The sequence below is a fragment of the Podarcis pityusensis genome, assembly GCF_964106645.2.
Source record: "Podarcis pityusensis genome assembly, chromosome: 2".
Lineage (NCBI taxonomy): Eukaryota > Metazoa > Chordata > Lepidosauria > Squamata > Lacertidae > Podarcis > Podarcis pityusensis.
In genome coordinates, this window is record NC_138029.1 from 50501989 (window position 1) to 50517371 (window position 15383).

Sequence of the window (15383 nt, forward strand, 5' to 3'; positions counted from 1 at the left end):
AGACGAAAAACTCGCAAGAAGAAAAAACTTGCGGAACGAATTAATTTCGTCTTGCGAGGCACCACTGTACTCCAGTCCGTAAAATCCTGTACCATAATAAATGTGTCAGTTTTCAAAGTGCCACAAGAGACATAGTGCAGCATTTGGTCAACTTGGACTAACATAGCTTTCAACACCTTTTTTCCTCCTTCCTCTCCTACCAGTGAGTAATTTCCACGACTTTCAATGCTGTTAGTAGGTAAATTGTGCAATCCCATAGTTATGTTTTATACTCTCATTATAAATGCTCAGGCCAAGCTGTTTGTGTTCTAGGTACCGCAGAGATGTGTGTGACCAAAGGTCTACTTTTGGCTTAGCCCTACTCCTGTGCAGTTTAGTACCAAATAAATGTATCCATTAATTGCTTCAATTCCATCAACAGTCTTGCCCTCTGGCTGCAGAAACTGCATGGCAAACAGATAAATCCAGTTTTGTTCAGGAAATTTGACTAGGGGGGCTCAGAACAATTATATGGTCAATTTAAATCAAACATGATTGTCTCAAACATCATTACCTTGCAAGGGCTTTAAAACTAAACATTTGAGCCCTGAACTGACAGCAAGGGTCCCTGTTAGCTTAAAGGCTTGTTTAATCTGACTAATCTTACAAACAAAAGTTGTAAATTGAGACCAATGTAGAAGAAACAAAGAGAAATGCTACAAATGTCAATGGGCACAATCCTGCCAAAGTCAAGCACTTTTACATTGATTTTTGCTGGGGAGATTCAAGCTCAAGCTTAAATCCCCCACTGAACTCAATCAGACTTAAAAGTGGTTAACTTTGGCTGAATTTTCCCCAAACATTATTTTTCAGGGCCTGCATGGTCACTTTGGTTCTACCATCCCACTTTCCCTCTGTGCCTGCTTACCTGTGAGGAAATCTCAAAGTTGTGCTATTAAAGAAATTCCAGCTCCGTTCTGCATTAACATCCTGGACCAATACTCCCTATTACCGTAGTTCAATTAACCACAAGCCTATATATTGTTGTTAGGGCTCCTCTGTTTGCCATGCCTCTTTCCCCCAGAGAACCTGATATTTAGTGCTGCATTGGAACAAACGGTAAATGGGTTTTCTTCAGGGAAAAGCAGTGGGGCAAGGGCAAACCCACTTGGACCCATGTGTTCTAGGCAGGGGGCAAGTGGAAGTGTGGATGAGTCCTTAGTCTCTCACTACAGACATTGCGTCTCTCTCTTTCGACTTTCTGCTGCTGACGTCTCTGGCACCTGTATGCCATCTAGTACCATGCCTTTCATTAGTTATTTTGCCTGACCAATAGAAATATGGGTTTCTGAGCAAAATCCCTTTCATGGATGACAAAGAAGTATCCTTTCCTGGCTCTGACTACTAGCTACTACTGCCACTATCCTGTTCATCCCTCACACCTCGGAGTAGGTATGTTCCCCTTCCCCCAAGACTAGGAGTTATTTTAGTTACAGAGATGAAGGAACAGCCAGCTCACACTCTTTCCTCTCCAGGAAGCAAGGCAACTTGCTTTCCTCACTTTCTTTGTGCTGTGTATGCATATGTCTGGACCATAAAGAAGGCTGATCACCGAAGAATTGATGCTTTTGAATTATGGTGCTGGAGGAGACTCTTGAGAGTCTCATGGACTGCAAGAAGATCAAACGCATCCATTCTGAAGGAAATTAGCCCTGAGTGCTCACTGGAAGGACAGATCGTGAAGCTGAGGCTCCAATATTTTGGCCACCTCATGAGAAGAGAAGACTCCCTGGAAAAGACTCTGATGTTGGGAAAGATGGAGGGCACAAGGAGAAGGGGACGACAGAGGATGAGATGGTTGGACAGTGTTCTCGAAGCTACAAACATGAGTCTGACCAGACTGCGGGAGGCAGTGGAGGACAGGAGGGCCTGGCGTGCTTTGGTCCATGGGGTCATGAAGAGTCGGACATGACTAAATGACTAAACAACAACATGCATATGTAGAAACCTTTGATACAGGTCTGTAATGTAGCTAACTGTAGAAAGGTAAGATTTGCATTGGTTGCTCTGCCCACTTTTACTTCTGGCCCCACTCACTTTTGCCTTTGGCTCTGTCTGCCACTGTCATACAGCCCTTTGAAAGTTGCCCTTAGGGAATGTGGCCTTTGAATGGGAAAAGTTTATGCACCTCTGGGATACAGGGACCATATTGATATTTCTGGAGTTCTGTTTCCAGGTCCTTGGGCACAGCCAATCACAAGAGTTGCACCTACCTAGGGAAATTACTTTAACAGCTCTTGTTAAGCTGTCACAGTGCTAACTACTACTTGAGTTCTTCAGTTTCTCTGAGAGACAGCAAGGTTTGCTCAGTTTGTGTGTCAGACTTGGTTGAGGGGAAACATAGTCTCCCCACTCTGACAAGATGGAGGACTAGTGAAGATGGATATTTTACAGAGGCATTGCTGTGAAAGGTTGGGTTACAGTCAGTTGGTCATATCAGTGAGCAGAAGAAGAAGAAGAGTTTGGATTTGATATCCCGCCTTTCACTCCCTTTAATGAGTCTCAAAGCGGCTAACAATCTCCTTTCCCTTCCTCCCCCACAACAAACACTCTGTGAGGTGAGTGGGGCTGAGAGACTTCAGAGAAGTGTGACTGGCCCAAGGTCACCCAGCAGCTGCATGTGGAGGAGCGGAGACGCAAACCCGGTTCCCCAGATTACGAGACTATCGCTCTTAACCACTACACCACACATTCCCTCTGAGAAGTTCCTGGGTAATGCCTGCAATCACTTGTTCTTGATGCAAATGTTGGGTCCCTTCCCATCTGCTTTTTATGCTACAGATAAACCCTTTTTGTCATCCAGTCTCTCTCCCACATGCTTTAGTTCCTGAGTCCTTCTGTTAATTCTTCCTGTATTTTATTGGAATGAACTTATTTCCTTCCTTGCAGCTGCAGCTCCTCACCCCACCTGCCACATATTTTCCTGAGTGCTACCAAACTGCTCTTTAAGCTTACTTTGTCTTTCACCAGCAAAGGCTATCTTTTCTTTATGATCATATTCCAAGGATAATAATGATTATGATGCTACTCATGTAGGCTAAAAGTGTTCAAAAGATTTCACATACATTACCTTGCTACTCTTTCCTACTGAGCTGGCTACTGATACCATATCTGAATTGGGAGGAGGGTGTTTAAGGCTGAAAACCCCCAGTGGGGGGTTTAGGCTGCTGTAATACATTTGTGGCTGAAATGAGTCAGGGTCTTCCCAGCTCACAGCTCCCACTTTTAGCCATTATTCTGTGCTACACCATCTTTCAGTAACAATTAACCAGCAAACTGGCATATCAAGTCATCAAACTCAGTAACTTTTCTACATCACATTTAGTTTCTGTATTCTCCAATCTTGTTTTATACTGCTCACAAAATAAACTTCATTTCTTAAATGCACTTCCAAAGCACAGATCTCATCTCTCCTAAATCGAGCTAGCTGACATTTTTGCACAGACACAAATAAGTGTAAATGGAGATTTACAAAAGTTATATATGCTTGAGACCAGTTTCCATGTTGCACCTTATTTTTTCATTCTGTTCTTCCAAAGATGACTTATTATTAGGCAGTATTCACCTAACAAACCTCATCAGCGCACAAGAGTTTCCACTTGTGGAACGGGGCTTTCCCCTCTCTCCTCCCCGTTTGCCGCCCCCACTGGAGAATTGTTCCATCTGTCAAGCTGAAATACTTGCATAGGCTGAACATTTATAATAGTGTGACACTTACTTCCATCCATGCTTTATGTTCAAATGTTAAATTAAGTAAACTTAGCTAATTCAATTTTTGATTATGAATTCTTTAATGATAAAGAAACACACAGTGCCAGTTGGGTTGGAAAGACCAGAGTAGATGCAGTAGTATTTTATTTTATTTATTAAATTTATATCCTGCCCTGCCTCCCAAAGGAATCCAGGGCAACAAATAACAAGTGCTAAAACAATGGAAAACATCATAACCAGTTCCAGTATAGATGTAGATACCCCCTAGGGCCTAGGATCAGACCATATCTAAGTAGGTCCCATGCTGCTGCATTCACTCTCATGTTTCTCCTTTTTTCTCTATGTATGGGGGAGACCCTCCTGACTGAAAAGCCCAACTTCCAATTCTTAGTTTTCTTCTCTTTTATCATTGTTGCATTGTCTTGAATGTTCTGCAGTTAATTTACATCAGTGTGGAGAAAATGCAGAGCTGGTGCTGGAGAACAAAATCCCTCATTTGAGTGAGTTAGAGCTTAATCCACATGTGCTGAATTGAAATGCACCACTGGGAGCTCCATCCATAGCAGGCAAGTTGTCGTTACATCCATCTTTGTTCTGTCTGTCGCACAGTGAGATAAAATACAGACGCCTGATCCTGGGTCAGAAATTGACTTCATCTTTGAAATGCAAGTAGAAAGGTGTTCATCATTCCGTCCCTGTCCCCAAAATTGCTTCATTCACAAGAACTCTGATATCACAAAGATTGCCTGCCCTTCGGTTAGGCAATCACTTCTGATGCCTCAGTTCAATCCATTATATTTACCATTTGCCATTTGCTTCCTTCATTTTTCTGCCCAGATGCTTAAAACATGCTGACACAACGAAATCCAAGGCATTAATAAATCAAGAAACTCTACATGTCTAAGGTGCTTTTCAATGAGGTCAAACCCTTATTAACTACAAGAGTTCTGCAGGGAATAAGGCATTCGTTTGCAATGCATTATCTGGGCTCTTCATAGGTAGTTCACCCTAACCTTTCCAAGAAAGGAAAAACAATTAAAGCTGAATTACTTCATTCATAATTCAGAGTGCTTGGGTGAGGGCTTCATTTATTAAGGACATTGTGGAGAGTCTCTCAGATCTACTTATAAAAATGGATCACAGTTTGAGACCTGTGACCAGCCCTTGGTTGCATACTCTTTTCAGGCTTCCAAGTGCTTTTCAGTTTCTGCTCCTACAGCTCTAGCACAGCCTGAAGTAAGAAGAGGTGCCCTGAGGTCTCTACTAAAACAGAAACTGTGTTGCGCCTGATGGCTAGTTCCCAACTCCATTCATACAGGACTAATCTGGACCCCCCAAAATTATTGTATCTGTTCCAGGAGGAGATGGGACCTAATCCTAATCTAAACCACAGATGGGAAAGTTGTGGCCCTTCAGATGATGTTGGACAGTTCCCATCTGTGTGGACCATCGGCCATGATGGCTGGGACAGATGGGAGTACTAACTATGGAGTGTAACATCCCCTGGCAGGTTATATGTTCCCCACCATCAAATCAAGCAAACAAACAGAGGTGTTGGTGGGTTACTGTTTCCAGCATCCAGATTCCACATAGTTCAATTACGTGGGAGGAAACTGAATATCCACATGGAATTTATTGAATTACTTTTTCAATCAATAGCTGTTAAACATAAATACTAAGAATAAAATCTCCATGTTTAGGGACAGTATCCTAGAGACAACATTACATCTTGGCTGTGGGCTTCCAAAGGATATCTGTCTGACTATAGCTGGAGTCATGCTAGACTAGCCTTCCCCAAGCTGATGTTTTAAACTACAGCTCCCATAATCCCTAACCAGCAAGAAACATGGTCAGAGATTATGGGAATTGGAGCCAGACAGCTTTGGGAGGACACCAGGTTACCAGAGGCTGAGCTAGATGGATCTCTGGTCTGATCTAGGCAATATCTATATTCTTAAATATACATAATGTATATATCTCAGTACAAAATGATTATAACCCTCAACCCAAGTCTGTACATTTAGGTGGTAGCAAATTTTTGATAGTATAACCTTACCTTTAGTAAGTAATTGTTTTGAATCAATTACTTGCTGTTACTTGTACACGGCCTAGCTTCAGTGTTAAAGTGCAATATCTAACAAAAATAATGTCTTCAAAAACCTGTCAGAACTACATAATGGATCTTAAGGGCCCAGCAGCTTTATTTTCTTCAGTAGTCAGTACATTTTCATTAGCTGGTTCTCTGTCTCTGAAGATCTTTCTGCTCAGGGGCAGAGTTTAGTATCTCTATTAGCTGTTCCTCATCTCTTCCTTCCAGTGCTTCTTCAAATGGTGAAATGAGCAAGCCGCTAAGCAGAAATTACTTCAATAAATGTATTTTATCATTCATGTATATCAACACAAATGTGAAGATTAATTAGGGTTTTGCATTAGGTGACCCTCAGCGTCCTTTCCATCTCTGCAATTTTATGATTCTATACTCAGATCATATCAGCCAATCTGGTAGGATAATACTAGGAATATATCCAAAACAACAACAACAACAACAACAAATTATTTCAGTTTTTTCAGCACCAGTAGTTGGTGCATAAACTTGGATTACTGTGATGTTGAAAGGTCTGCCTTGGATTTCTGAGGATTTTCTCCCAATCTTTATAAGCTTCTTTAATATGTGAATCTAAGCAAGGAAGCATGAACACAAGGAAAATGCACAGGTGTGCAGTAATGGTGCACACTTTGCACACAAATTCTGATTGCATACTGTGTGGCAGCTCTAAATTGTCCCTTTAAAAAGCCTTTGGCCTTTATTACATTATATTAGTTATTAGGTGTGCAGTGCCTTTTGTTAGTGGCTCATGAATTGCTGAAGTGTGCTTCAGTGACTGTGTGATCCCACAGCAGATTTGAAAAATGAGCTCAGCAATTTCCAAATATCTCAGAGGAGCTCTGTATAACCCTTGTACCCCTATAATCATTACCTTGGGATAGCACTCCTGTGGAAAGCAATTCCAGTGTTAGCAAATTAGTCATCTGTGGGGTGCTCAGTGGCTGTTAAAGAACAGTCCACTTCTGAATTCAGGCTCTCTTATGGTATATTCAGAAGACAGACTTCTCACATTGCTAGACCTGATTTCCATAAGCAGTGATTATCCTTCAGAGATTATGTACCATCAGCAATACACCCCTGGACAATGAACAATACAAGTCCCCCTCCAAGCATTTTAATATTTCACTCTGTACTTCGAGATAATTTTGAGTTATGATGGTGTCTTCTTGTTTCACCAATGCCGCTGAACTCACATCTTACACAAGGGTTACGCTCCACAGATGGCACGTAAAGCTGAACTAATGTTCCAAGGGGTATCCCTTGGAAGCGCCATGTGAGTCATCTGCATGTAGAGAATATCTAGGATAGTTTAATAGGCCTAATAGCAGCTTTTACACAAACAGTGTGACAAATGGGTAGATGTAAATAGCACATTGTTCCAATAAGAAATGCAAGTGTCTGTGCTTTGGTAAGATGAATTAACAGCATCATTAATACTTAAGGAATCTCTAGCCAACAGTGTCCAAAGGGACCTGTAGGTTGTCCTTGACCATAGGTGCCCATTCCCTGGGGCCTTGGGTGTCCGAGCACCCACAAAATTCCCTATGAAGGGGCTGGGCACCCACAAATTTGGTGCCAGGGCCATGCATGCTGTATCGCACCCATGGCCCCGGGCACCCACAGTTGCAGGGCCAAGCAGGCATTCCAGTCCTGGACAATAACAGCCAACCTCTGAGTCCCCCTGAATCTGAAGGATGAAGGGTGGCTACAACTGAGAGATCCTTGTCCGTAGTACTTCTTCCCCCACAATTCAGTTTAAACCTAATTGTGTAAGATAAGGTAAAGGTAAAGGATTCCTGGACAGTTAAGTTCAGTCAAGGGCAACTATGGGGTGTGGTGCTCATCTCCCTTTTCAGGCCGAGGGAGTTGGCATTTGTCCACAGACAACTTTCCGGGTCAGGTGGCCAGCATGACTAAATCATTTCTGCTGCACCAGAACACCGTGACGGAAGCCAGAGCACACGAAAATGCCGTTTACCTTCCCACCACAGCAGTACCTATTTATCTACTTGCACTGGTATGCTTTCAAACAGCTAGGTTGGTAGAAGGTGGGGCAGAGCAATGGAAGCTCACCCCATTGCACAGATTCAAACTGCTGACCTTCCAGTCAGCAAGCCCAAGAGGCTCAATGGTTTTGATCACGGCACCACGCACTCCCTCTAATTGTGTATGCTGCCTAGAAACTCATGTTATAAGGTGATTGGAAAATGCAAATAATAAATAAAATATTTTTTGTTAGAAAAGTTACTGAGATTGTGCATGTGAAATGTTTTGAAGACTTAAAGGCACACTATGAATGCTGGGCTATGTAAGAAATTGTGGGCACAAAATGTTGGGTGGTGGGACTCCTATAATTGAGATGTGAGTGGCTCACCAAGTAAAATAGAGTGGAGAGTGGCAGCAATTGCTTCCCAGCCAATTTGGTTTTCCTCTTGGTGTGTCTGTAAAGTCCTGACTGGCTACCACTGCACCCCTCCCTCTTCTGGTATGCAGCAGCAATGCTGCTGCTGAGAGACTACTGAGAGCCTGTCTTACATTCAGAGGAATGTCAAGAGCGATCACCCACCGGGCATGTTGGAATAATTTGAAGCCCATCAAACTATGAATAAATAAATCTCCATTATGTAACCCCCCCCACACCTTTGTCATCCTCCTCCACAGCCTGTGCCAAAGAGTGGTGACCTTTGGGGTCAAGGTACTGTAAGTTTTCCTTCTGTTTTGTGATCCCACATTATGGTGTGAGCCAACTGATTCACGCCATAGGGCGGGACACAAAAAACCCCACCCTTTTGGTTCTGTGCTCTGGCATGGCCAGAGCATGAAACCAAAATGGGATGTCAGGGATTAGGATCAGAAGTCAGGGCAGCTTCTGTCAATCTGGAATGTCCCACTTAAAATGGGACAGTTGTGCAGGATGACTTTTCTTGGCCTACCAAGGCTGCTACTGTGAGAGGAAGAAACCATGACGCTATCAACTTTTATTGCACTCTGCATTTGTTTGTCCTCTCGTGATAAAATTTCATATTTTTTGTGATCAAACATACTTTATTCTTTACTAATGAAGTGCAGAGATCAGTGAGTCCTGCTGAGTAAATATGAGAAAGAGCAGCAGGGTCACTTGCTATCGTCTTATTTTGATAATTTATTATTCACTTAATTAGCTAAATGGTTTTCTTGAGCCAATAGGGAGTAATTTGAAAAATATTCATACTCGTATATTTCAATAGATCATTTGTAGCAATCAAATAATGAAACTGAAGTTCCTTTATTGGAAATGAAGTGTATTAAAAGTAAATCCACAGATCAAAGGCCAAACCAAAATGTATTGGCAAAGTGAAGAGAATGGATGTAGCACTCAGAAGATGAATATGATAATTCCTCCATGGTTTGTCTGTGTTTGCATGTTTGTTTGTTATAAGTATTTTTAAACCGCCCTTCTACCATGTGTCTGCGATAGTATACAAACCAAATAAGAATGTAATAATAATAGTAATAATCATAATATTTTGAAATTATACTCTACTTGATATACTGAGAGCTTAGAAAATGTGGGGATTCTGTGACTGGGAGAAACTGGTTTGCTTGTGGGTTTTTCCTGTGGAGTCATTAATAAATGTATTTTGGAAAGAGAAGAGTATTCTAATCATATTGTGCAGCTACCGTTCAGGGAGTAGCACAGGGAGTAAATGCTTGCTAATGCATTTTGTATTCTTGGCAGTTCCCACAGGATTGCACTATGGGGTTAACGCCAGATAAGCTGTGCAAACAAATTGCTCTGCTTTACCAAACTGGTCAGAGGTGGTAGGGGGTTATTCTTCAGGCAGTGCAAAATTAGAGAAGTTATATTCAGTGAGAGAGGCAAGCATGAGACATTATAACAATCCCTTGCTTTTATACAGGTGGATAATTCTTATATTTCTGGGGTTAAGTGGAAAAAGCAATTTCAATAGAACAGGAAATCCCTCATGCACGACTTATATCTCTTCATTTATATTTGCTTTAGTCACTGTGTGTACTGCATTGCAATCCTGACTTTTAAAAAGGATCATATCACCCACCCAGGCCATAAAAGAAATGTATTAGCTAACAGGGCCGCTGAATTACTGGATTTATTCAGTCTCTTTGTTGGGCTGTCTGAGTAATAAGAGAGTGTTGTTAACCTCTGAGAGTTCAATCTACAGGTACACTTTTAAGTGCCAAAGTTAGTTTAGCATTGTATACTGAATGATGATTTCTGATCTCATTCACAGCAACATAAACAGTGTACACCTGTTTAATGGAATATAAAAGATACAGAATTGATAGGGTAGTTTCTCCTAGATACGTATGAGGCACATGTCCAATCCCCTGATATTTTGATATTTTGTTTTAAGCTACTTTGACAATATGTTTGAAAGGTAGTATAAAACATTATTAAATTGAAAAGCAGTCACAGGAGGCTGCCAGTTACAGCACAGGACTGCTTAATTGTTTCCCCTCCTATGTGCATAGTTCCTGGGTGAAGGGGAAGTACTTGAAGAGGGGACTTCCTGTAGAGCTGAAGGAGAAGAGGGAGGAGTGTGGTTCTGGAGGCCAATAATACATGCAAAACATGTTGAACTGCGGTAACATTTGCTAACTAAATAGGCTTTTTATTTCATTTTTGCTTTAGTGATTGGTACATCCCCAACTTACCACTTTGTCATTTTCTTTCAGTATGTGAAATGTAAAGAGTTACTTCCTTAGATTCAGAGGCATAGCCAAGTGAACATATTGTTCATATTATCACTGGCAGCCCCTAAAAATGAGGATTTATTAGTGCCACAAATTATACTGTTGTGACTCCACTAGGAAAATTCAAGCATATTTAAATGGAGGGGGAAAGCAGAGTAATTGAGATTTTAATTCATTCAAGATAGACCAAAAAGATACAGAACAGAAGGATTTGAAACAGCTTTTTTATGCACAGCCACCTTTCTCCTGCAAGAGAGCAGAGGCCACAGATGCTCATTTTGCGGGATTGGATGGCAGAAACTCTCTGGCAGAATGAAAATGTGCATCTTACAAAAAGTGGCCATGAAGAATAGAAGAGAAAAGTATCTCTTATAAAATACAAGGGAGTGTGTCAGAATACTAAATTACCAGCAAACCGATTTCTCTATTTGCTTCCTTCAAAGGAAGGTTCATGTAAAATAGCCAGAGCAACTACAGTAGATACCTGACAATTAGGGCAAATGCAAATGAGGTCAAGACACTTCTAGTCCACATATAGACATACACAAACATACATGTGAGCTGAATGTTGAAGAAACAATGTCTAATGCAAATTGGAATGGCTATGTACTATAAGTGCATGGGTGATTAATGGTCTCATCCACACATCCGTTTGCCTCCCTGCTTTCCTCCAGGAAAACCCATAGTTTATTGCTGAATCAGACCATTGTTATTTGTTCTGTTTCAGTGGTAAAGAGTGAGTTTCCCAGGGGAAAGCTATGGGGCAAACACAAAACCACTCAGACCTGTGCTTTATAGGCAGAGGATGAGCAGAACTGTGGGTAAGCCCAAGGTCAAGGCTGGGAAGTAGGAGAAGCAGTGAGCTGAATTTCTGCTCGTTGCCACTGTTTGAGCTCAATGAACCAATAGGTCTTCCACTGTAGGAACTGTGGACTTCCACTAGTTGCTAACTTTGCGAAGTATTTATAGATAATGCGTGTGAAATTGAATTGAAGACTCCTGAGTACTTACTGTTAACTTATTATGTAAATCTTGTTTATTAATATTTTGGTTTTTTTATTAAGTAAATCTTCACAAGGTGAAAATATTACCATATCTGATTTAGGGAATCATGTTTGAACAGGCCTGTCACATGAAGCCATCAAGGACCAATTGGACCAGTACTCCAAAAGCAAAAGCCTCTTCTTCCAGCACCCCTTTCTGAGAAAGGAAGAGGCCTGTCATCCCATCCAGATTAACCTTTGTCCCTCATTTTCATACCGCCATATATATTGTTTTGCTTCTTGGATTTGGAACTTCTTGAGGGCTGAAGAAGAGATTTATTATTACACTTCTTCCATTGGGGATTCTTTCCCCTTCACTGAATGAATCGTCAATGAGGGATCACAATTTAGGTTTTATGCATTAGTATATGTGGGTTTCATAATTTGTAAGGTATTTTTAACCTTCTGAAACCTCTTGGTGTCAGTTTTGATGAAGAGTGGTGTAAAAATGCCAATTTTCAGTCTTGCTGAAACCTGAAGTAGGGCTTCATAGTCTGATCTTAAGCTTTGGGGAAATCCATATTCATGGAGTCTTTCCCTGAAATAATCCATGTTGAGTTTTATAGGTTCAAGCCACCTTGGGTTAAGGAAAACTGGTGACATATGCAACTTTATACCACAGGTGTAAAATGACTAGGCTAATTCTCACACATTGGGCAGATGCATTCTTCACCAGTCTAAGTTTCTGAATTATATTCAAGCAGAACACATTACAGTAGGCCAATCCACACATTGTAGCTTCCACAGAGATAATTGAGACCATGATAAAGTATCTAGTTTCCAGCAGGGATTCCTTAGCAGATCTTAGTTCTAATGTTTTACATGAACTCTAGCAATAAGACCTAACTCAAATTAATCTCTGAGCTGAACATTGAACCATGCTAAGGGGTTCTGAATTCCCTCTAACAATCAGTACCTATTCTTACGAATGACCTGAAAACAAAGAAACAAACATTTTTAAAAGCATATCCCTAACCATTTCCAATATATTGTACCTCTCACTGTGAATTGTTTTTCAAAATATTTCCTGACTGTTTCTAGCCTACAGGGAGCTAGAGAAAAATCCCTACTTGGTATTGGTACCGAAATGAGATGAGGGAGGCAGAGATTTGTGAAGAAGTTTATAATAGTCACAAGCCTATTTCTGTAAAAACCTACACTAATAGGATTTCTGTATTTCCCCTTTGGAACCTTCATTGCGGTATTTTTTATTCATACTCCTAGCTAACCTTTCCTATTAAAGGCAAAGTAACTTGACTGACAACATCAGAATTCTGTGTATCTGTTTTGTTTCCCAAAACTCCAAATGTCATGTGGTCTTTTTACCTTAAACTTACTGTAGTATTTCTCTCTCTTTTTGTTTTAGTCTTTGTCCTTATAATCTGCAAAAACAGCAGCTGCAAAAACAACAACAAACCAGGAAATGCACGTTAAGTAGAATGTCACTCACTGTGTGCATTATCAGCAGGAATTCAGAATGTAATCTGTTTTATACAGTGTGTTAATACAGCAGATCACATTTTTATTTACCTATTATCAAAAAGCATAAGAAAGGAGCTGCAGCATGAATGTAGTTATAGCTCAATTAAGCTAGAATTAATCTGATTTTCTCTTTGTTACATGTGTGTGTTTGTGAGTGTGTGCTGGAGGAAACAGAAATAATACTGCAGTATTATCACCCAATTCATGCTTCTCACATTCTTAAAATGGAATTCACACGAGCAATATATGTAGGATTTTGCAAACTGCAGTTAACGGTGCTGGTGCAAAGTGAACTTGCAAATAGCACGGCAGACAGTTAAGAATACAAGTTTTCTTCACACATCCCCTAACTTTTGACTACACTTGGAGTTTCTTCCACCCTGGGTTAAGAAAGAATTTGTTCTTTGTGGTTGATTAAATTGTGTATGCCCCTACTGAGAGTGTTAATAGAATTTTTGTCCAATTCCAAGGGGGCTGTAAATTGCAACACATTCATGCAACACCACAGGTTGCACTCGGACAAATGATGTATATAAGCAATCCACAGGAGACTTATTTAGTGGCTTTCAAGGGATGGGGAAAAACTGGTTGTTGTGGTCTGGAGAATGTGATGAAAGTGGAAACTGAGAAGGTACTTCATATGTTAAGGGTCTCACCTAACATAAAGTGAAAGGGAGCAAAGCAATGGCAATGAAGTTGGATCTCCACAGAAGTGGACCTCTGTTCCATGAATGCAAGAATGAAAAGGGGTTGGCTCTTCGTATATTGTGAAAGTTGCTGCTAATTCATTGTATTTTTCCTATGGGAGTTGACTGCAATCTAATTTACAGGATTTTGAACTGAGACATGGAATGTTGCGTGTGAATTAACTCCAGTGGGGGGGAGAATAGTCTTATCTTTTCTACTTAATTACTAATAATTCTATTCCTCCTCCCAAAAAAAATCTTCATTGCACTGAGCTATTACTATAAAATGTAATTATTCTGATGACTTTGGTTAGTAAAGCTGAAATCTACCTGGGGTTGCTTCCTTTGCATAAATCACTCTTCTTTCCTAGAGCTGCTTAAAAGTGCTGACCAGAAAACAGAAGATTAAAGCTTTCTATTCTTGAAAAGGGGAACCTTTCCAGTTTCTTTAACAGATGTTTCAAATTGCACAACACGTATCTTATGTCTCCGAAAGATTTTTATTAGCACAGTGTCTGGGATCACCGTTCCTCAAAACTCTTCTGCTCTGTCCTCTTTCTTTGTGAGCTTTCCTGCTGATTGCATGGTTGCATGACTAAAAGCATGCTGCCTTCCTGTTTATGTACTGTCATTCATCGTCATATGGTTTCATATGAGGGAGAGGGACACCTTGCATTTGATACTACCATCTGGGGAAGACGGCAGGGCCATGCAATGAGAAATGTCACACATCCAATGAACAAGAATCAAACATATCATATAGAAAATAGGGTCCTCTTCACATCAAGAATAGATCCCATCCAGCTTTACATTGAAACGAAAAGAAAAAAGTGTATGTAGTCTTTTTTTGTTAAATTGTTTTCTTACTTTTTCCTAGACTTCGCCCGGTGGTATTACCTGTCTCAGAGAGGTAAAATTTAAATCAATTTGACTAACTTTCAAAAGAAGAAGTTTCCCCCATTATGAATTTAACAATGATATAAATCGTTATTGCTGCTTTCCTACCTCTAAGGTTTTGTTTAAACCTGGGAAAAGTAGGCCAGTACTTTGAGGTGACAGCTGCTGACCTCTGGCATTCTACCATGCTCAACATTTAATACAGAGTGAACTCTTTTGATGTGTTAGTTGCCACAGAATATATTGTGTGATTCTACCTGTGGTAAACTGTTTCAAAATGCTGGAACAAAGACAAGCAGCTAGAAATACGGGGTAAATCAATTCAGGTCTCCCACCATTTTCCTCTACCCCATTATTAAAGCTCACTCACAAAGTTTGTGAGATTTCTTAGCATATCATTAAGAAGCACAACCTAAGAGAACAATTGCAACCACTAAACAAGCTGTATAGTAAATATTCAAAATGTGACCTTATTTCTCAAATGTGCCCTTGGTATCTGTACGTGACCATCCAAAAGAGATTATTGCCCTCTTCAGATATTCCAGCAGCTGTCTACAATACTAATGTATTGAAGCTGAGCCCTTCATCCCATAACCCTCTGTGAATTGAAAGGTGACCTTATGAAGAGGGGACCCTGCTTCAACTTGTGTAGGTTCCCTCTGTGATGAGGAACTCTGGAAAATCAAGATTTTACAATCCAAGACA

The 15383-nt window shown here is 40.6% G+C and overlaps 1 protein-coding gene across 11 annotated transcripts in view; it reads left to right on the forward strand.

Annotated features, from left to right (window-relative positions):
• The window catches only part of KCNIP1 (potassium voltage-gated channel interacting protein 1), a 598834-nt gene that overhangs the window by 553708 nt on the left and 29743 nt on the right, over positions 1–15383 (forward strand). For 3 of the 11 annotated variants that reach the window (XM_080995303.1, XM_080995308.1, XM_080995309.1), the window contains exon 2: positions 14659–14691. The exons of the other annotated variants lie outside the window; for them this stretch is intronic. In XM_080995303.1, coding sequence (XP_080851429.1) covers positions 14659–14691 — 33 coding nt within the window. The remainder of the gene's footprint in view (positions 1–14658; positions 14692–15383) is intronic. 11 annotated transcript variants of the gene reach the window in all.